The 22,941-nt window shown below is 43.0% G+C and overlaps 2 protein-coding genes across 5 annotated transcripts in view; both read right to left on the minus strand.

The window, feature by feature from the left end:
• Positions 1 to 22,941, minus strand: part of ZNF81 (zinc finger protein 81) — a 104,243-nt gene that overhangs the window by 21,146 nt on the left and 60,156 nt on the right. For all 4 annotated transcript variants that reach the window (XM_035725566.1, XM_035725565.1, XM_027607355.2 and 1 more), the window contains exons 4-5: positions 9,283 to 9,409; positions 2,857 to 2,952 (exon numbers count right to left, since the gene is read on the minus strand). In XM_035725566.1, coding sequence (XP_035581459.1) covers positions 2,857 to 2,952; positions 9,283 to 9,409 — 223 coding nt within the window. The remainder of the gene's footprint in view (positions 1 to 2,856; positions 2,953 to 9,282; positions 9,410 to 22,941) is intronic.
• On the minus strand, positions 10,399 to 11,343 carry LOC113931166 (calponin-1-like). Its single transcript, XM_035725717.1, has one exon. The coding sequence runs from the start codon at positions 11,197 to 11,199 to the stop codon at positions 10,399 to 10,401; it is 801 nt and encodes a 266-aa protein (XP_035581610.1). The 5' UTR covers positions 11,200 to 11,343.

Consider the following 22,941-nt stretch of genomic DNA (forward strand, 5'->3'; position numbering starts at 1 on the left):
CTCAGGTCATGATCCGAGGGTCCTGGGATCTACCTAGCATCAGGCTCCCCCTGCTCAGTGGGGAGTCTGCTTCTCCCTCTCCCTCTCCCTCTGCCTCTGCCTCTGCTTGTGCTCATGCTCTCGTGCTGTCTCTGATAAATAAATAAAATCTTTAAAAAAAAAAGCTTAAAAAAATAAAGTCAATTGATTTTGATAAACACAACTAGGAAATGCAATGGGGAAAAAAGTCTCTTCAGCAAATAGTTCTGGAACAAGTAGATACTGTACTGATAAAAATGAAGATCAGTTCTTACATCAAACATATAAAATGGATTGTAGGTCTAAACTGAGAAAGCTAAAATGCTAAAACTTTTGGTACAAAGTATGGGAAACTCTTTGTGACCTTGTGGCAGGCAAAGATTTCTTAAACAGATCACAGAAAGCACCAGAAAGTTTTAAAAGATGGTAAGTTAGACTCCAACAAAATCAAAATGTTTGCTCTCTGATAGGCACCAGTAAGAAGAAAAAAGTGAAAGCCACAAACTGGAACAGAATATTGGCAATGTATATATCTGGCATATATCCAGCAAATATAAACAACTCTGAAAACTCATTAAGAAAACAAACAACCCAATTTAAAAAACGGGAAAGATATCTGAATAGACGCTTCAAACAAAAATGTACAAATGGTCACAATCCAGCAATTGCACTACTGGGTATTTACCACAAAGATACAAATGTAGGGATCCGAAGGGGTACGTGCACCCCGATGTTTATAGCAGCAATGTCCACAATAGCCAAACTGTGGAAAGAGCCAAGATGTGCATCGACAGATGAATGGATAAAGAAGATGTGGTATATATACCCAATGGAATTTTATGCAGCCATCAAAAGGAATGAATTCTTGCCATTTGCAATGACATGGATGGAATTGGAGGGTGTTATGCTGAGTGAAATAAGTCAATCAGAGAAAGACATGTATCATATGACCTCACTGATATGAGAAATTCTTAATGTCAGGAAACAAACTGAGGGTTGCTGGAGTGGTGGGGGTGGGAGGGATGGGGTGGCTGGGTGATAGACATTGGGGAGGGTATGTGCTATGGTGAGCGCCGTGAATTGTGCAAGACTGTTGAATCACGGATCTGTACCTCTGAAACAAATAATGCAATATATGTTAAGAAAAAAAAAGAAGAAGAAGCTAGCAGGAGGGGAAGAATGAAGGGGGGGAAATCAGAGGGGAAGACCAACCATAAGAGACGATGGACTCTGAGAAACAAACTGAGGGTTCTAGAGGGGAGGGGGGTGGGGGGATGGGTTAGCCTGGTGATGGGTATTAAAGAGGGCATGTTCTGCATGGAGCACTGGGTGTTATGCACAAACAATGAATCATGGAACACTACATCCAAAACTAATGATGTAATGTACGGTGATTAACATAACAATAAAAAATAAAAAAAATGTACAAATGGTCAATAAGCACACGAAACGATACTGATCATTACTCGTCAGAGGAGTGCAACTTAAAATCATAGTGAGATACCATTACACATCTACTATAATAGCAAAAATTAAAGAAATGATGGTAACAGGTGTTGGCAAGGATGTGGAGCGACAGAAATTCTCGTGTATTGCTGCTGGAAGTGTAAAATCACACAGCTACTTTGGAAGATAGTTTGGCAATTTCTTAGGCAAGTATACACTTACTTATACAATCAGATGACCCACCAACTCCACTCCTAGGTAGTTACCCAAGGGAAATGTAAACATATGGTCACACAAAGACATGCCAGAATGTTCACTACAGCTGTACTCATAATAACCAAATAACAACCACCTGTCATCAACAGGTATTTGGATAAACAAATTGCAATCTATTCATATCATAGAATAGTCTTCAGCATTTAAAAGGACTAAACTAGCAATATACTCAGTAACATGGATGAAGCACAGAATCATGATACTGAACAAATGAAGCCACACCCAAAAGGGTGTAGATAGTAGGATTCCACTCATATGAAACCCTAATAAAGACAAATCTAATCTATGGTGACAGAAAGCCTGTCCGTAGTTTGCCCGGGGCCGAAGTGGTGGTGCCCACGGACTACAAGGGGCATGGAGACTCATTTTTGTGAGACAGAATGTTCCCCATATCATGATTGGGGTGGTGATTACACCAGTGTGGGCTTTCATCAAACGGGGCACTTCAAACGGATACATTTTACTGTAGGTAAATTATACTTGAACACAGTTGATTTATTTAAAAGACAAAAATGCTAAGTGACAGTGATCCCAAGGTCAGAAGATGGGAGGCATGGCAGCAGGGGAGATGGAAAGGAGTGAGGAATCTGAAGAGAGAAGAGGAGGTGAGGCTGGTCGTAGATGAGTTTACTGGTTATCTTAGAGTTAAGAAGAAAATGAGGAAGAAAGCGAGAAGGTCCTCAGAAGAACAGGAGTGGGGCAACCCACTGGTTTTCAAAGAAGGCAAACCCATTAAAACCTGACTGTATATATTTTAGGAATCTCTGACCCTGGGGGTGGGGCTTAAGGAATGAAGGATAAAAATGTCATGGTAGGAGAAAACATCCAAAGAAGCAAGATCTATAGGGAGGAAGCCTGGCATGTGATTCTGAGTGTAGGAATTACAGCAATTCTCCCAAAGGAAAGCCAGGCAAAAAAGACAGTTGATCACACTAAGGGAAATAGAGGGAGAGAACAGTCTGGTACCTAAGAGGCCAATGTTATCTCTTCTCAAGCAGTTTCCAAAGCTGAGATCCTCCAAGAAGGTAGCAATAAGTAGCATTTTAAAGGCATAGGCTTCTTAGGAAATGAAAAGTGTTTTCATGCCCCCCATCTGCCTAGGTTGCACTCACTCACCTGAACAGCTTTGATGTGGGGTTTTTCTCTCCAAAATCCATGGCTCCTCTCCTTGTTCCAACTTGAAGATGACCTCTGGTTTGGGAACTTCATACCCTGTTAATAGGACATGATAGAATTGGGTCCAGCTAATTGCTTTCCACTTTTTTTTTTTTTTTAAAGTAACCACATTTCATTGGGAAAAGAGTAATAATCACAGAGGTTAACGGACTGAAGGATCTCGGGCCAATCAAGGACGCCACCAGCACACACTTGAGATGGCTCAGAGTACTCAGCAGCTGAGAATGGAAATACTCTCATAGAGGCTCTGTGTTTGTTTCCTAGGGCGGCTGTAACAAAGTACCAAAACCTAGGTGGCTCAAAACAGCAAAAAGTCATTCATTGTCTCATGCTTCTGGAGCCTCAAGTCCGAAATCAAATTGTTAGTAGGGCCATGCTCTCTCTGGCAGATATTAAGGGAGAATCCTTCCTTGAGTCTTCTAGCTTGTTTGCTGGCAATCTTTGATTTTTTTTTTAAAGACTTTATTTATTTGACAGAGAGAGAGACAGCCAGAGAGAGAACACAAGCAGGCGGAGCAGGAGAGGGAGAAGCAGGCTTCCTGCAGAGCAGGGAGCCCAATGCGGGGCTTGATCCCAGGACTGCGGGATCATGACCTGAGCCGAAGGCAGATGCTTAACCATCTGAGCTACCCAGGCGCCCCTCTTTGATGTTTCTTTAGCTTGTAAATGCATCACTCCAATCACATGGTCATCTTCTCCCTATGTGTCTTCACATCATCTTCCCTTTATATGTGTCTATTTCTTTTCTTTCTTAAAAAGATTTTATTTATTTATTTATTTGAGAGAGAGAGAGAGAGAGAGAGAGAGAGCACAAGCTGGGGAGAGAGGGAAAGGGAGAGAAGGCTCCCCGCTGACCAGGGAGCCCGAGGCAGGACTCGATCCCAGGACCCTGGGATTATGACCTGAGCCGAAGGCAGACACTTAACTGACTGAGCCACCCAGGCACCCCATATATGTGTCTATTTCTATGCCCCAATTTCCCTTTTTTTATAAGGACACCAGTCATATTAGATTAGGGCCCACTCCAATGAACTCATTTTAACTTGATTACCTCTATAAAGACACTATGTCCAAATAAGGTCACATTCTGGGATACTGGGGGTTCAGATTCCCATGTATTTTTTTCAGGGGGACACACAATTCAACCCATTAAAAAATCTGCCCTCTGACACCCCCCCCACCAAATTCATGTCCTTCCCGTGTGCAAAATATACTAACCCCATCCCAATAGCCCCAAAAGTCTTAATCATTCCAGCATCAAGTCTTAAATTCAAAATCTATCTAAACATCAACTCAAAGTCTTCAATCTTATCATCTAAATCACCCAAATTGGTTATGGGTGTAATGTGAGTATGAGTCATCTCAGGGCAGCTTCTCTCCACACAAACCTGTGAAAGCAGACAAGTCATCAGCTTCCAAAATGCAATGGTAGGACAGGCACAGGACATACATTCCCACTCTAAAGGGAGAGACTGGAATGAAAAAAGGGATCACAGATCCCAAGAAGGTCCAAAAACTAGCAAGACAAAGCCCACTAGATTTTAAGGCTTGAGAGTAATTCTTTTTTTTTTTTTTAAGATTTTATTTATTTGTCAGAGAGAGAGAGAGCACACAAGCAGGGGGAATGGCAGGCAGAGGGAGAAGCAGGCTCCCCTCGAGTAGGGAGCCTGATGTGGGACTCGATCCCTGGACTCTGGGATCATGACCTGAGCCGAAGGCAATGGCTCAACCTACTGAGCCACCCAGGAGTCCTGAGAGTAATTCTTATTGGCTCAATGTTCTGTCCTCCAAGCCTACCCAGGGTGGTGGCCCCACCCTGTTGGCCCAGGGCAGGAGTGGCACCATTCACTACTACCTCTACCGGTCCGATAGCAAAATATTTGCTTCCTGTTCCCGTGCTCCCTATGCTCTGCTGTTCTCTTAGTTCCAAAGGGAGGAACGCTTCCGCCAGGAGACACAGTAGTGATTCTACTGAACTGGAAGTTAAGTCTGTCACGTGGACATTTTGGGCTCCTCATGTCTCTGAATCAAAAGGCAAAGAAGGCAGTTACTGTGCTGGCTGGGGTGACTGATGCTGACTAGTCAGGGGAAATTGGACTGCTACCCCACAATGGAAATAAGGAAGAGAGTGTCTGGAACACATGTAATCCCTTAGGGCATTTCTTAGTACTGCTGTGCCCTGTGATGAAAGTCAGTAGCAACTATAACAATCCAATGCAGGCAGGACTACTAATGGCCCAGAGCCTTTAAGAATGAAGTTTGCGGCGGGGGTGGGGGGGTGGGGTGCCTGGGTGGCTCAGTCAGTTAAGCATCTGCCATCGGCTCAGGTGATGATCCCGGGGTCCTGGGATTGAGCCCCGCATCGGGCTCCCTGCTCAGCGGGGAGCCTGCTTCTCCCTCTCCCTCTGTTCCGCCCACCCTCTTGCGCATGCGCACGTGTGCGTGCATGCACACACACGCTCTCTCTCTCTCTCTCTCTCAAATAAATAAATAAAATCTTTAAAAAAAAAGAATGATGTTTTGGGTCACCCCACCAGGTAAAGAACCACAATCTGTTGTGTTCGCTGTGGGCAAAGAGAACAAGGAATGGTTCTGCAGTCTACTGGCCTGTCCTGCAGATTTCGAATTTAGGATTACAACATCACCTCACTCGAATTTCCAGCCTGCAGGCCTGCCCTTTAAATTTCAGACTTGTCAGTCCCTGCAATCAGGCGAGCCAGTTCCTTAAAATAAATCTCTTCCCCGGACTCTGTGTGTATGTATTCATTCTCTCTGTCTCTCTGTCTTTCTCTAGGTAGGTGTGTATGTGTGTGTTTATAGTGTGTGTGTGTGTGTGTGTGTGTGTGTGTGTGTGTGTGTGTGTGTGTGTGTGTGTGTGTGTGTGTACTCTGTATATGTATATACCCATATCTTATTGGTTCCATTTCTCTGGAGAACCATAACACAGATTTTGAAAGTGGCACTAGAGGAACAGAATACTAAGAATGAGTTTTCTGAACAGGTTATGGGGTTTCTAGAATTGGTTCCCTACTCTGATTGGATCTGAAGGCACTAATGACTCTAGAGCACACTGAGAGTCCATGGGGTGATGTGGCAAAAGAGATATGCAAAATATCACCACTGGATACTCCTAATCAAATGCTTGTGAGAGGCATGGTTCTGGGTGACCTTGTATTTGACACCTTAGAAATTTTTGTCAAACTTACAATATAATAAGATTGCTGGGTTGCTCCTAATTGTGCTGGACAAAGTGGAGCGGGGGGAAGGATGAACTCAGGGATTTGATTTCCCAGCTCAAGCACTGCATAAACGACCTGAAAACTTCTATGTCTGTCTTGAAAGAAACCCCTAACCTCCGTAGCTACAGAGCTGATATTGCTGGAAATCAAACCCAGAGTCTCATCCTGGGAGTGGCCACATTACAACACAAGTTGAATTCCCAACCTTACAGGGTGTCTGCTATCAAGGTAAGGGAATTGACTGAAAAGGAATGGGATCCAGAAATTTGGAATGGACATATATGAGGACACTGAACTTCTAAGGTCTGAAGAGTCTTCTTTCCGAGTAGAAGCAGCCCTTCTACCCTCGTCTGAGAAGACTAACCCTACTTTGCCTGAGGACCCCACAATGACCTCCCCTGAGGTACTTGCCTTGCAAAGTACTGCTGATTTCTCTCATGACATACCCCCACTAACCTTATTTGCCTCTAGACCTAGAACTAGACTCAAGTCTCATCAGGGCCCAAAGTGGGAGGTATAGTGTAATCCATGAGGAGGTGCAAGAGATCTGCATTATTTGTCCAACTTATACAGACAGAAAGCTGGGAAACCCAGGTGCAAATAGATGAATTTAAGAGTGTGGGATAATGGAAAGGACATAAAGTTGGATCCATCAGGCCAAATGTGTTGGTATGTGCACACTACGCAGATTCTGAATTCAATGTTGCCGCTTGGGGGGTTAGAAAGGGCTCAAACATTTTGTTTGGTTGGCTGAAACATGGATCAAAACGTGGCTTATATAAAATGCAACTGAAATGGAGAAGTGCTATATACTACAGAGAAAGGCATCCAAGGGCTTGGGGAGACTGGCATGTTAGAGTGGATTTAGCATATAAGACATGCTCTCCCACGCTGTCCAGAGGACACTCTTGTCACCATGACTGGGACATGCAAATTTGTGAGGGGGGTGGTATTCTTGAAGAGCTCTGTGACTGCTCTTCTCTGTAGGACACAAATCGGGAAACCCCAATGCCATGGGAGCAGCTGGATCCTGGGGTGACAGGGGCCAAATGGGGGCAGTGAATTGCTAAATGCAAGGTAGACACGGTTACTATAATGGACAGCAGGGTCAAACCAGTGATCAGAATAGTCTGACCTGCAGAGACCCATGGTGTTGGCCAGTTGATCATGGTGTCTCTAGAAAAGAAACAGATGAGCTGTCTATTAAATTCTTAATTGATCTGCATTAAGAGAAGAGTTCTAGGTCAAGTGAAGAGAAGTCTAACATGAAACACAGAGTCTCAGCTCCTCAATCATTTTTCAGACTTGAGCCAGTTTACAGACCCGGAACCCTTTGAATGAAGGGGAGCCCGGGTCCCTTGAGGAAGGACCCCACCACACTGTCAAAATGTATACTGCTAATCTTTCTCTTCCCTAAAGGGATTTATAGCCCTTTGTCAGGGAGGGAAAGGACATAATGAGGCTTTTCCGAGATTACTGGAGACCAGTTCTGAACTGACACGAATTCCAGGAGACCCAAGATGTCACCGTGGCCCACCAGACAGCACAGGGGCTAATGAGAGTGAAGTAATCAACTGAGTTTTCAGCTTAGCTCCATCTCACAGGGGGCCCAGCAGGCCCCCCAATCCATCCTGTGGTTATTTCCCAGGTTCAGGAATGCAGAATTAGAATACAGATACTCAGCAACTGGCAGAATACCCACACTGGTTCCCTGACCTGTGGGGTGAGGACTATTATGGTGAGAAGGGCCAAGTGGAAGCCACTAGAACTGCCTCTACTAGGAAAACAGTAAGCTGAAAGAAATACTGCATCCCTGTGGGAATTGCAGAGATCAATGCCACCACCAAGAACCTGAAGGATGCAGGGGTAGTGAGTCCCACCACATTCCCATTCGACTCGCCTCTCTGGCCTGCGCAGAGGACGAAGAGATCTTGGCCTCAGAACCATCCTTGGAATCATTCATCCCCCTTCCAGAACGCTAATGCATGTGCACAGCTGAACAGACACACTACAGCCTTCCCTCATTGTTTCCTGTCTCTGTCCTCTTTGGTCGAAGCTAGCAGCATTTCCACTGACATGGCTGATGGGATCCACAGGTCATACTTCTGATCTCTTTAGCAACTGGCTGTCCACACCTTTGGTGCTCTTGCCGGAGTCCATCTCAGTTTTCGCACTATGGACAGGCTGAGCATTTTCCAAATCTTCAAGTTCTGCTTCTTCTCTTACTAACAATTCCTCTCCAATGTCTCTCTTTCCTCCTACATTTTACTGTAAGCAGCAAGGAGAGCACAGGCCATGCCTCTAATGCTTTTGCTTAGAAATTTCCACAGCTAACTATCCAAGTTTATCACTTACGCTTTCTGCTTTTCACCCAACAGAACACAGTTCAATCAAGTTCTCTGCTACTTGGTAACAAGGATCTCCTTTCCTCCAGTTTCCAGTAACACACTCCTCACTCTGAGACCTCACCCAAAGCCCCCTTAACGTCCGTATTTCTACCAGTGAATCTCTTCAAGGCAATCTAGGCTTTCTCTCTCAAGCACCTAAAACCTTTCCAGCCTCTACTCATTGTCCAATTCCAAAGCCGCTTCCATATTACAAAAATCTGTCTTAGTTTCCTAGGGCTGCTATAACAAAGTACCACAAGCTGGGCAGCTCAAAACAACAGACATTCACTGAGTCACAGTTCTGGAAGCTAGAAGTCCGATATCAAGGTGTCAGTAGGGCCATGCTCCTTTTGAAGGAGAACCTTCAAAACGGGAAGGAACTCGTCCATGCTTCTCTCTGACCTCCTGGTGGCCTCGGGCATGTGTCGCCTTATAGATGCACCACTCCAGTGATGTGGCCATCTTCTTTTCCTTATGTATCTTCACACTGTCTTTCCTGTATTTGTGTGTCTGTCTCTGTGTCTAGATTTCCCTTAAGTACACCGGTCATACTGGATTCAGACCCACCCAAAAGACCCCGTTTAAGCTTGATTACTTCTGTAAAGACCCCAGTTCCAAAAAAGAGCATATCCCGAGGTGCTTAGTCCTAACTGAGGTTAGGACTTCAACATAGTTTACTTGGAGGACACAGTTTTACCCATAACATGCTCCTCGTAGTTTCTCCAAAGGGCTGGGCTTACCCACTGAGAGCAGGTGGCTGTAGTTCTCCAGCATCACATCCTGGTACAGGCGTCTCTGAGCAGGGTCCAAGTGCTGCCACTCCTCCCTGCTGAAGTCCACAGTCACATCCTCGAATGACACGGAGACCTGTAACAACACAGTCCCATTCAACGCGGCAGGGTCAGCAGCGGGGGGTAGGGAGAGGATCAGTAAGAAATTGTTTTTAATGATTTTTTCACCAGAATATGCTATACAGTATGCCTATTAAATACCTAGTTATACATAATGTTGTGTAGATAAAAATTTCTAACTGTAAACCTTTGCTATTCGTTGTATACAACATTAAGTCAGTCTTTCATTTTTTTTAAAGATTTTATTTATTTATTCATGAGAGGCAGAGAGAGAGAGGCAGAGGCAGAGGGAGAAGCAGGCTCCCTGCAGAGCAGGAAGCTCGATTCAGGGGCTGGATCCCAGGACCCTGGGATCATGACCTGAGCGGAAGGCAGATGCTTAACTGACTGAGCCACCCAGGCGCCTGCAGTCTTTCATTTTTAACATGTCTTAATAATTTTGTACAGCATTTGACCTTGATCCTATTTTGTTCATTTGGGGGGGGTTCTTTATTGTTGTTCATTTTAATGGGAAGTCTGTGTTCTATAACTTTTATTTTTTATTTTGTTTTTATTTTACAGCCATTTTTTGTGCTCCAGTGAAAGAGAAAAAGAAAGTGCTCGCATTACAAACGCCACCGTCTCATCCACATATGCCAGTTGCTGCAAACCAAACCACATGTGCCCGCTAGGCCTCCGGGCATGCAGTTTGCTTCCACTGCAGGAATGGGGAGGGGGCAGGCCAAGCCTGGGCTCTGGGGGTTCTGCTTGGGGGGGAACTTCTTGTCCTGGGGGGATCCACCTGTAAGGGAGTCAGGGGACAGCTAGGGGTAGCTTTGCTCAGTGCGCCCTTTGGGTGCTGTTGGGAACACCCTACTCAATGTTGGATGCTGCAGCGCTCCAAGGAGGAAGGCCCCCTTCCCCCACCATAGGCTCCCCAGTCTGCCCCCCCCAGTGCTAACCCTGTAGGCGGGTCCCAGGGGGTTAGAGGACACCATGCAGGGGGAGGGGGTTGGTGGGACCGGCTCACCCCTGCTGAGAGCAGCAGTTGGCCTCCCTGGAGGGGAGGCAGGGTGGGGGGTGCCCAGGGCCCCAGGTTGAGTTGTAGCAGTTGTGTGGGTGGTGGTCATGGGCAGGCTTGCCCAGCTCTGAGTATTCAGGCCTTAGGCAGTTTGGGGGGTCAGAGACCTGGCACAGCAGCCCATACACTGTCATGCCCTGCTGCCAGGCCCCCTTGTTGCTGCCCATCTGCAGGCTGACGTTGAGCATGTCACAGTGCTCCATGCCCAGCCCAGGCTTAAAGATCTGTTGCTTGGTCCCAGGTACAGTCAGACCAGCCTGGCTGGCTCCCTTGTTGGTGCCTATCTGCAGGCTGATGGTGGCCTGGTCCAGGGGCTGGTCCTTGCCCAGCTTGGGGTCACAGAGGTGGCATGGGGTGCCATAGGCCGTCGTGCCCTGCTGGCTAGCAAATCTGTTGGTGCCCATCTGTTGCCCGATGATATTCTGCCCTTCTCTTAGCTTCTCTGGCTCAAATTTCTGTTCCTGCTTCTCTGCATACTTCACCCCTACATTCACCTTATTCCCTTTCGTCTTCGCCAGGGCTGGGAGGGTGGACTGCACCTGGGTGTGGTTGGTTTTCTCAAACAGGTCGTTGGCCTCAAAAATGTCATGGGACTTTACCCCATACTTGGTGATGGCCTTGATGCAGTTGCCAATATTTTCTAGCTGGTGCCAATTTTGGGTTGACTCACCGACTTGCTTCATGGGGCCTGGCTGGAACTTACTGATGAACTTGCAAAGAATGATGCCATCTTTGAGGCCACCCATGAAATTGTGGCCAATGCAGTGCCCTGTCACCCCCTCGATCCATTCTCGGAGATCCTGCTCCTGCTCGTGGTCACACTTTTGGGCCAGCTTGTTCTCAACCTCAACAGACAACCCATAGGCAGGGCCCTGGTTGAAGTGAGCAGAGGATATGCTGGCTGGTGGTGGGCAGCAGTGGCAGTGGCACTGAGGACCGAGGCAGCAGCTAAGGCTCCATCTGCCTGTGTTCTAGAACTTCTAGAAGGAAGCATGCGTACTTTTTTTTTTAACTTTACATAGCTCCCTCTACTCTTGCTCTAATTAATTCTTCACAAATATGACCATTTTCTCTTCATGCCTTTTTATTGCTCATTTCTAATTTAATTCTGTAGTGGTGAGAAAATATACTCTGTACGATTTCAACATATGGTCTATCCAGAAGAATGTTTCATATGTCCCTGGAAAAGAATGTATATTCAGCTGTTGATGGCTGTAGTATTCTATAATATATAAATCAAGTTGGCTGAGTGTTGTTGAAATTTTCTATCACCATAGAAAATGTCTTCTACTTGTTCAACCAATTATTTGTCAACTTTCTGGTAAAAACTGGCAAGAAATGTTAAAGTGGATATGGCTATGCAAAGGATCTAGAATAGCCAAAGCAAGGAACAGTGTTGAGGATTTATACGTAATGATAAGTCTTACTATAAAGCTATGATACTTCAGATACTTCAGTGTGGTATTGATGTAAGTACAGATAGATATATCAGTGGAGCAGAATAGAGAGTCTGGAAACAGAACCACACACATATGGACAACTGTTTTTTGACCAATGTACCAAAGTAATTCAATGGGGAAAAGAAAAGTCTTTTCAAAAAATTGTGCTGGAACAATGGATATAAGTTTTGGAGGAAAAAACAAACCTTGACCCATACCTTATACCACATACAAAAATTAACAATAATCAAGTTCCAGTATGACTGAATTAATTTTATCAGACCAACTTTCACAGAGATAACAACTACACTCTGAACAAAATATTTAAAAAAAAAAAACTATCTGGAGATACTGAAGAGTAACAAAAATCAGGTATTTACTGGAAGAGAACTGACAATTAGAAGAAGGGATGGCACTGGATGGGTTTACCAAGTTTACAGCCTTTAGCTTGTAAAAAGTCACTGCCATGCAGGGTAACTGCAATTCCACTAGAAAAACTTCAGTCTTAACTGAACTTGAAGAATCAAAGGAGAGTTTTGCAGTCATCATGACCACCAGAAAGAAAAAGGAGAATTCACACAGAAAAAGGTGCCTGAGATCTATGTGTTAACTCTTCCTAATCTCTGGTTGAGTAAATAAATTAGCTAAATTTGAGTTACCACACACCATAGAGGAGACAGTTGCCATTATGAGTCCAGCCAAATTAAGTGCTTGCTAAACCAAATGAAAAGAGATCAGCGATCTTCAGGGGAACTAAACAGAACTCAAAATGTCTATAATATATGATTCACAACAACCAAGATACAGTTGAAAATAATCAACATAGAAAGAAACAGAAAGGTTATCGAGAGAAATAAAAGAAGTTCAAGAGGAAATGCAATCAGAGACTGACCCTGAACTGATTTAAATGCCGGAATTAGCAGTAAAGGATTTTAAACCAGCTATCTATAAGTATGCTCAAGAACATAAAGAAAAATATGTTCACAGTGAAAGAACAATAGGATAGTTCAACTGAGGAGAACTATAAAAATAACCAACTAGATTACTATGAACAATTATATGCGAACAAACTGGATGACCCAGAAGAAATGGATAAATTCCTAGAAACACACAACCTACCAAGACTGAATCATGAAAAAATAGAAAATCTAAACAAACTGAATACTAATAAGGAGACCGAATCAGTAATCAAAAACCTCCCAACAAAGAAAAGTCCAGAATCAAACAGCTTCACTAAGAATTCCACCAAACATTCAAAGAAGAATACCAATCCTTCTCAAACTCTTCCAAAAAACAGAAAAGAAGGGAACACTTTGAAATACATCTAACAAGGTCAAAATTACCCTGATACCAAAACCAGACAAGGACACACCACAAGACAAGAAAATTACAGCTAAATATCCCTGATGAATACAGATGCAAAAATCCTCAACAGAATATTACCAAAATGAAGTCCACAATACATTAAAAGAATCCTACAAATTGATCAAATGGGATTCCAGTGCTATAAGGATGGTTCAACATCTGTAAATCAATGTGACACACCACATTAACAAAATAAAGGATAAAAATCATATTATCATCTCAATAGATGCAGAAAAAGCATTTAACAAAGTTCAACACCCATTTATGATAAAAACTCTCAGCAAAGAAGGCATAGAGAAATGGTATCTCAACACAATAAAAACCATGTATGACAAGCACACAGCTAACATCATAATCAACAGTGGAAAGCAGAAAGCTTTTCTAAGATCAGAAACAAGACAAAGATGCCCACTCTTGCCACTTTTATTCAAGAGTATTGGAAGTCCTAGCCAGAGCAATTAGGCAAGAAAAAGAAATAAAAGGCATCCAAATCGAAAAGGAAGATGGAAAACTGTCACTATTTGCAGATGACATCATATTATATATAGAAATCCCTAAAGACTCCACCAAAAAATCTGTTAGAACTAAAAAATGAATTCAATAAAGTTGCAGGACACAAAAATCAATATACAAAAATCTGTTGTTTCTATACACTAATAATGAATTACCAGAAAAAGAAATTAAGAAAACAATCCCATTTATAACTGCATTAAGAAAAATACCTATGTTAAAAAAAAAGAAAAAGAAAAATACCTAGGAATAAATTACCCAAGGAGGTAAAAGAACTATACATTGAAAATTATAACACATCGATGAAAGAAACTAAATAAGACAAGTAAATAGAAAGATATTCTGTGCTCATGGATAGGAAGAATCAATATTGTTAAGATATTACCAAATTACCAAATATTACATTACCAAAAGCAATCTATGGATTCACTGCAACCCCTGTCAAAATTCCAATGGCATTTTTCAGAGAAGTAGAACAAACCTAAAATACTTATGGAACCACAAAAGACCCAAAGTAGCCAAAGCAACCTTCAGAAAGAACAAAGCTGGAGGTATCACAACCTAGATTTCAAACTGTATTACAAAGCTGTAACAATCAAAACAGTATGATGTTAGCATAAAAACAGACACTTTAAATCAACTGAACAGAAGAGAGAGCCCATAAATTAGACCACCCCATATGGTCAATTAATTTACAACAAAAGGGATAAAAATATACAGTGGAGAAAAGAAAATCTTTTCAATAAATGGTGTTGAGAGAACTGGACAACTACATGCAAAACAATGAAACTGGGCCACCTTCTTACACCATACACAAAAATAAATTCAAAATGGATTAAAGACTTAAATGTGGGACCTGAAACCATAAAACTCCTAGAAGAAAACATAGGCAATAATCTCTTTGACATCAGTCTAAGCAACATTTTTTGTAGATACGTCTCCTCAGGCAAGGGAAACAAAAGCAAACATAAACTATTGGGACTACACCAAAATAAAAAGCTTATGCACAGCAAAGGAAACCATCAACAAAACAAAAAGGCAGCCTAGTGAATGTGAGAAGATATTTGCAAATGATATATCCAATAAGGTGTTAATATCCAAAAGATATTCATAAAGAAGTTATAAAACTCAATTCCAAAAAAACCCCACCAAATAATCTGATTCATCAATAGGCAGAAGACCAGAATAGAAATTCTTCTGAGCGCCTGGGTGGCTCAGTTGGTTAAGCGACTGCCTTCGGCTCAGGTCATGATCCTGGAGTTCCGGGATCGAGTCCCGCATCGGGCTCCCTGCTGAGCAGGGAGTCTGCTTCTCCCTCTGACCCCCTCTCATGCTCTCTCTATCTCATTCTCTCTCTCAAATAAATAAATAAATATTTAAAAAAAAAATCTTCCCCAAAAAGACATCCATGAAAAGATGCTCAACATCACCGATCATCAGGGAAATGCAAATCAAAACCACAGTGAGATATCACCCTATACCTTCCAGAATGGCTAGAATAAAAAAGAAATAACAAGTGGTGAGGATGTGGAGAAACAGGAATCCTCGTGTACTGTTGGTGGGAATGTAAACTGGTACAGCCACTGGGAAAAATAATGTGGAGGCTCCTCAAAAAATTAAAAATATGATCCAGCAATTCCACTACTGGGTATTTACCCAAAGAAAATGAAATCACTAATTCAAAAAGACATATGCTCCTTTGTTAACTGCAGCATTATTTACAAGGGCCAAGATATGGAAGCAATCCAAGTGTCCATCGATAGATGAATGGATAAAGAAGATGTGGTATATAAAATGACATATTACTCAGCCATAAGAAAGAGTGAGATCTTGCCATGTGTGACAACATGGATGGACCTAGAGGGTATTATGGCAAGTAAAATAAGTCAGACAGAGAATACAAATACCATATGACTTCACTTATATGTGGAATCTAAAAAACAAGACAAAAGAACAAACAAAAAAACAGACTCTTAAATACAGAGAACAAACTGGTGGTTGCCAGAGGGGAGGTGGCTGGGGGAATGCACAGAATAGGTGAAGAGGATTAAGAGGTACAAACTTACAGTTATAAAATAAATAAGTCATGAGATGAAAAGTACAGCAGAGGAAATATAGTCAATGATACTGTAATAATGTATGGTGACTACACTTACTGTACTGAGCACTGACTAAGGTATAGAATTGTTGAATCAAGACTGCATACCTGAAACTAACATGATATTTTATGTTAGTTATATTTCTATTTTATCTTTTTTAAAGATTTTATTTATTCATTTGAGAGAGAGAGAGCATGAGTGGGGGTGAGGGGCAGAGGGAGAGGGACAAGCAGACTCCCCGCTGAGCAGGGAGCCCGATACAGGGCTTGATCCCAGGACCCCGGGATCATGGCCTGAGCTGAAGGCAGACACTTAAACCGACCGAGCCATCCAGGCGCCATGTAGTTATATTTCAATTTTTAAAAAAGGAAAAAAAAAAACCAAACCTAAAACTAAAAAAAAAAAACCCTAAAACTAAAAGTGCCCTAGAAGAAAACATAAGAGAATATCTTTGCAACACTGGGTCAAGCAAGGATTTCTTGACATAGTACAAAAAACAATAAATATAAAAGGAAATCTGGATAAATGGGACCTTACCAAAATTAGAACTGCTGCTCATCAAAAGATTCCATTAAGAAAATGAAAAGTCAAGACACAGCCTGGGAGAAAATACTTGCAATACATACACAAAACACCCATAGTGAGAATGTAGAAAGAACTCCTACATGGGTATTAAGGAGGGCATGTATTGCATGGAGCACTGGGTGTTATACGCAAACAATGAATCAATGGAACACTACATCAGAAACTAATGATGTACTGTATGGTGACTAGCATAACATAATAAAATAAAAAAAAAATTCTAGGGGCACCTGGGTGGCTCAGTCGTTAAGCGTCTTCCTTCAGCTCAGGTCATGATCCCAGGGTCCTGGGATCAAGCCCCACATCGGGCTCCCTGCTCTGCGGGAAGCCTGCTTCTCCCTCTCACACTCCCCCTGCTTGTGTTCCCTCTCTCACTGTGTCTCTCTCTGTCAAATAAATAAATAAAATCTTTAAAAAAAATATTCTAGAACAATGATGTTAGTTCAAAAAAAAAAAAAAAAGAACTCCTACAAAGTAATAACAAACAGACACATAATCCAACTTCTTTAAATGGGCAAAATCCTTGAACAGACACCAAAAAAGATCTACAAATGGCCAATAAAGCATATGAAAAGATGTTCAACAGCTTTATCCATGATAACCAAACACTAGAAACATTCAAAATGTTCATTGGCAGGTGACTGCATATACAAATTGTGCTATATTCATACAGCAGAATACTCAGCAATAAAAGGGAAAGAGCTGGTGACAGACACAACCTGAATGACTCTCCAAAATATTTTGTTCATTTAGAAATAGAAGCCAAACACAGACCAAATGATAATCAAGAACAAGCAGAGCTAATCTATACAGATTAAAAATCTTAAAAATGGCTGCCTCAGGGGTAGGATACTGACTGGTCAAGAGGGTGATGGACCTGTTCTGTATTTTAGTTTGAGTGGTGGTTACATAGATATCTTTGTCAAAACTCATCAAACTATACATAATTTAATGTCTTTCAAATATAACTTGGTTTCAAAAAACACAGAAAACAAAAGCGCATGTTAGAAATATATTTAGGGTACACTGTGGGCCCCAAAGAGAAAGTAGTTCTACTGGAGGTGTAGGTTTAGGGCCCTTAGAGTTGGTAGCATTTAAACAGAATCTTGGGGGGAATAAAGTAAGTATGACAGAGATAAATGGGGGAAAATATTTTCTAGGAAAGATAAAGAGAAAGATGTGGAGAAAGGAAAATACATGGTAATTAAGGAAAAAAGGAATAGCTCTGTAAAAAGGAGAGAAGACTATAAAATACGTCAGGCAGGTGATTATAAGAAAAAAAATCCAAGAAGTATGCTAGAGTCTGATCATGAAAACAGTGTAAATTCTTTTCATAATACAGTCGTACCTTGTTTTATCAGACTTCACTTAATTGCATTTTGCCGATACTGCATTTTTTACAAATTGAAGGTCTGTTGCAACCCGGCACTGAGCAAATCTATCAGCGCCATTTTTCCAACAGCATTTGCTCATTTTGTGTCTGTGTCACATTTTGGTAATTCTCGCAGTATTTCAAACTTTTTAATTATTATTTTCTTTGTTATGGTGATCTGAGATCAGTGATCTTGGATGTCACTACTGTAATTGTTTTGCAGTGCCATGAACTGCGTCCATATAAGACAGCGAACTTAACTGATAAACGTGTGTGTTCTGTGTGCTCCACTGACCAGCCGTCCCCCTCATCTCTCTCTCTCTCTCCCTGGGCCTCCCTATTCCCTGAGACACAACAGTATTGAAATCAGACCCATTAATAACCCTACAATGGCCTCCAAGTGTTCAGGTGGAAGGAAAACTCACATGTCTCTCACTTTAGACCCAAAGCTAGGCCTCTTGCCCCAGTTAGCCAAGTTGTGAACGCAAAGACAAGTTCTTGAAGGAAACAAAAAGTGCTCCTTTAGTGAACGCAGGAATGATAAGAAAGTGCGAAACAACCTTCTCGCTGATGTGGAGAAAGTTATAGTAATCTGGGAAAGAAGACCAAATCAGCAAACGCATTCCCTTAAGCCAAAGCCTACTCCAGAGCAAGGCCCTAACTCTGTTCAATTCTGTGAAAGCTGACAGAGGTGAGGAGGCTGCAGAAGAAAGGTCTGAAGCTAGCAGAGGTTGGTTCATGGGGTGCAAAGAAAGAAGCCGTCTCCTTAACATAAAAGCGCCAGTGTTGGCTGCTACGTGCTGACGGAGGAGCTGCAGCAAGGAATCCCGAAGATCCAGCTAAGATCATTCATGAAGATGGCTACATTAAAAAACACATCTTAACGTAGCTGAAACAGCCTTCTGTTTGAAAGAAGATGCCAGCTGGGACTTTCAGAGCTACAGAGACGTCAATGCCTGGCTTCAAAGCTTCAGAGGCCAGGCTGACTCTCTTGTTAGAGGTCAATGCAGCTGGTGACTTTAGGTTGAAGCCAGTGTTTATTTACCACTCTGAAAATCCCAGGGCTCTTAAGAATGATGCTAAATCGGGGCGCCTGGGTGGCTCAGTCGGTTAAGCGGCTGCCTTCGGCTCAGGTCATGATCCCAGGGTCCTGGGATCAAGCCCCACGTCGGGCTCCCTGCTCAGCGGGGAGCCTGCTTCTCCCTCTCCCTCTGCCTGCCGCTCTGCCTACTTGTGCTCTATCTCTCTGTCAAATAAAGAAATAAAATCTTAAAAAAAAAGAATGATGCTAAGTCAACTCTGCCAGTGCTCTATAAATGGAACAACAAAGCCCGGATGACAGCATATCTGTTTACAACATGGTTTACTGAATATTTTAAGCCCACTGTTGAGACCCGCTGTTTAGAAACAAAGATTCCTTTCAAAATATGGCTGCTCACTGACAATGCACCTGGTCACCCAAGAGCTCTGATGGAGATGGACAAGGAGATTAATGCTGTTCTCATGCCTGCTAACACAACATTCATTCTGCAGCCCATGGATCAAGGAGTAATTTTAACTTTCAAGTCTTACTATTTAAGAAATCCACTTTGTAAGCCTATAGCTGCCAGAGATGGTGATTCCTCTGATGGATCTGGGCAAAGTAAATTGAAAACCTTCTGGAAAGGATTCACCATTTTAGATGTCATTAAGGACATTCATGATTCATGGGAAGAGGTCGAAATATCAACATAACAGGAGTTAAGAAGACGTTGATTCCAACCTACCCTCATGGATGACCTTGAGGGGTTCAAGACTTCAGTGGAGGAAGTAACTGCAGATGTGGAGAAATAGCACAAGAGAATTAGAATTAGAAGTGGAGCCTGAAGATGTCAGAGAATTGCAGTCTCACGATGAAAATTTAATGGGTGAGGAGCTGCTTCTTATGGATAAGCAAAGAAAATGGCTTTACGTAAGCTCTACACCCACCAGAGGGCGTGAACTCATGGTCTCGAGATCAAGAGTCACATGCTTTACTGAATGAGCCAGCCAGGTGCCCCAGCAAGTGGCTTCTTGAGATGGAATCTACTCCTGGCGAAGATCATTGAAATGACAACAAAGGGTTCAGAATGTGACATTAATTTATTTGATAGAGCAGTGGCATCATTTGGGAGGACTGACTCCAATTTTGAAAGAAATTCTACTGTGGGTAAAGTGCAATCAAACAGCAACACATGCTACACAGAAATCATTTGTGAAAGGAAGAGTCAATCGACGCAGCAAACTTCATTGTTGTCTTGTTTTAAGAAATTGCCACAGCCACCCTGACCTTCAGCATCCACCACCCTGATCAGTCAACAGCCATCAACACTGAGGTAAGATCCTCCACTGGCAAAAAGATTATGACTCGCTGAAAGCTCCAGGTGATGGTTAGCATTTTTTAGCAATAAAGTATTTTTTAATTAAGGTATGTACATTTTTTTAGAATGGTATTGCACCCTCTGTAGACTACAGTACAGCGTAAACATAACTTTTATATGCACAGGGAATCCAAAAAATTCATTTGACTCACTTTATTGCAATATTCCTTTTATTACAATGGTCTGTATCTGAACCTGAGAGATCTCCAAGGTATGCCTGTAGATCATCATTGAAGTGTTTTATATATCAGGAAAGAAATATGACTTGAGTTTCATATTAAAATGATTATCTTTCTGGGGCACCTGGGTGGCTCAGTCACTTAAGCATCTGCCTTCAGCTCATGATCTCAGGGTCCTGGGATCGAGTCCCACATCAGGCTCCCTGCTCAGCGGGGAGTCTGCTTGTTTTTCTCCCTCTGCCCCTCCCCCTGCCTGTGGGCGCTCCCTCTCTCTCTCTCTCTCTCTCTCTCTCTCTCTCAAATAAATAAAATCATTTTTAAAATTCTAAAAAATGATTATCTTTCCTCTAAGTACTGCACTTTAGGATAAATAGTTGGTTATAGAACTTTATTCTTTGCAGAAGTATTCCAGCTAACAGGTGCTAATAAAAGCAGAGATCTTCAAAGCATGGAAAACTATCAGGTGAAAGACTGAAGGAACTTTACAATCTGGATCAGGTTGATGACCCCTGAACACACTGAGAGAGAGAACCAGGCATTACATGCCTCCAGCAAGCATTCACCACCACCTATGAAGTATTCTTGCCAAAAAATTAAATCTCAATTGATCAGGCCTCTAGGTTTACAGTTCAAATTAAAATAGAGATACAGGAACTGTTAAATAAACAACCACCAGAATACAATTAGCAAATTCCAAAAATGTGGGACCTAGGTCAGGGCAAAGGGCCCAGTTTCTTCAGCAAATAAATAGCAAGGGGAAAAATACAAGGGAGGAGAAAGTGTCAGACCTGTTACAAATTAAAAGGGACTTGAGAAACTATTGAGAGACAATTCTCCAGGCGTCTCACATTTCTGCATGCCTTGCAAGCAGCCTCACTGACTGCCTTTTTTTCTGAACTTCAGAGAGAGAGAGAGAGCACATGAACTGGGGGAAGGGGCAGAGGGAGAAGCAAACGCCCTGCTGAGCATGGAGCCTAACTCAGGGCTTGATCCCGGGACCTTGGGATCATGACATGAGCCAAAGGCAGATGCTCAACCGACTGAGCCACCCAGGCGCCGCCCCCCCGCCCCGAACTGTCTTTTCAAGCATGTTTATACAGCAAACAGCCTTAAAAGACAGAGTCCCCCAACTCCAGAGCAAGGGACAGGTTATATAAATTATACTCGAGGTAATTTCTGGTGCCTGGGTGGCTCAGCAGGAAGGCTCGGCCTCTCCCTCTGCTGCTCCCCCTGCTTGTGCTCTCTCTATCGCCCTCTCTCTGTCAAATAAATAAATAAAATCTTTTTTAAAAAGAGAGAATTTCTCCTTCCAGGCAAAGATCAGGCAGGCTTACTGCTCATTATGAAAGATTTGGGGTCCATAGGTTTGGGGGTTCCTCCCATATAATGGAACCCACTGCATGTGCAAGTATCCTCTGGCCCTCTTTGTGTCACCCTGGGGGAACTGGGGCTTCGAGAAGTGGCCAATGTTTACAGTGGCTCCCACAACTGTCCTGAGGGTTCAAAAGTCCTTTGTCTCTGACTCAGCGGTCTCATGTCTTCTGCCAGCCTCCATGAAACCATGGCAGGCTAAGTTGTTAGCCTACAAATGGGGTAAAATTTCAGACCCTTCACAGTTCTTTGGAGGTTTGGGTGATTCGGAATGGTTTCACCCAGAGATGTGGCTTTCTGGAAAAGGAAGAAGGAGGGCCTCGTGGGCCTCTCTGGTAGGCAGAATGATGACCCTACCACCACCACTATAAAGATGTTCACATCCTAATCCCTGGGACCTGGGACCTTTGAGGGAAGTCCATGGGAGCCAGCAATGAATATGCCGACCTTATGAAGGCTCCCCTGTCACACAAAACTTATATTAAGTGAATATGTATGCTCTTCTCTTATTGATCTGTCTTTGTCAGTTTCACTTTCAGACCCAGCTGGGGTCCCTAAGAAGGTCAAGGAAAACTTTTTCCTCCCTTATGCTATCATGAAAATGGGCAGCGAGTGCCCCCAGATTAAAGTGGGTATCCTAAAAAGAAAAAGGTGCCACTGTCCTCGGAAAGCATGAGTTAGCCAATGGGCACAGCTAGAAAGCAACGTGGTTGTGGCTATGGAATCGAGGCATCCCCGAAGTTGAAACTAGGAGGACCTAGCCACCTGACACAGAGCTCTGTGCATCCTGAAAAGGTGAGATGTTCATTTGGGTAAGCCCTGAGTAGCCGCTCCATGGTTCAAACCCAAAAGTAGACAAAGACTGGCTGGCTGGCATGGATCCACCCTCCCACTCCATGCCTCACCCCTTCCTCTCTTTCGACCCTGAAATCAGCTGCTTTGAAGAAATGATTAGGGGTGGGCCAGAGGCTCTCTGTTCCCGAGAGGGACCAAAGGCCATACATACCCCCCTGAGTACTCTGGAGAACTTCAGGGATGGGAGCGCTCAGATTTTTAAGGCTCTGTTGGAGACAGGTACCTGAGACCGTCCTATCTGAACTCAAGGGGGCAAGGGAACACCCAAATTCAACCGATGGGGTTTTGGTATGGATTAGCGAGCCAAGGAAGGTAAA

This window comes from Zalophus californianus, chromosome X, assembly GCF_009762305.2.
Source record: "Zalophus californianus isolate mZalCal1 chromosome X, mZalCal1.pri.v2, whole genome shotgun sequence".
Lineage (NCBI taxonomy): Eukaryota > Metazoa > Chordata > Mammalia > Carnivora > Otariidae > Zalophus > Zalophus californianus.

Bases quoted from the DNA above. Each gene is read 5' to 3' on its own strand.
- LOC113931166 (XM_035725717.1), bottom strand. From the start codon at position 11,199: ATGGGTGGCCTCAAAGATGGCATCATTCTTTGCAAGTTCATCAGTAAG.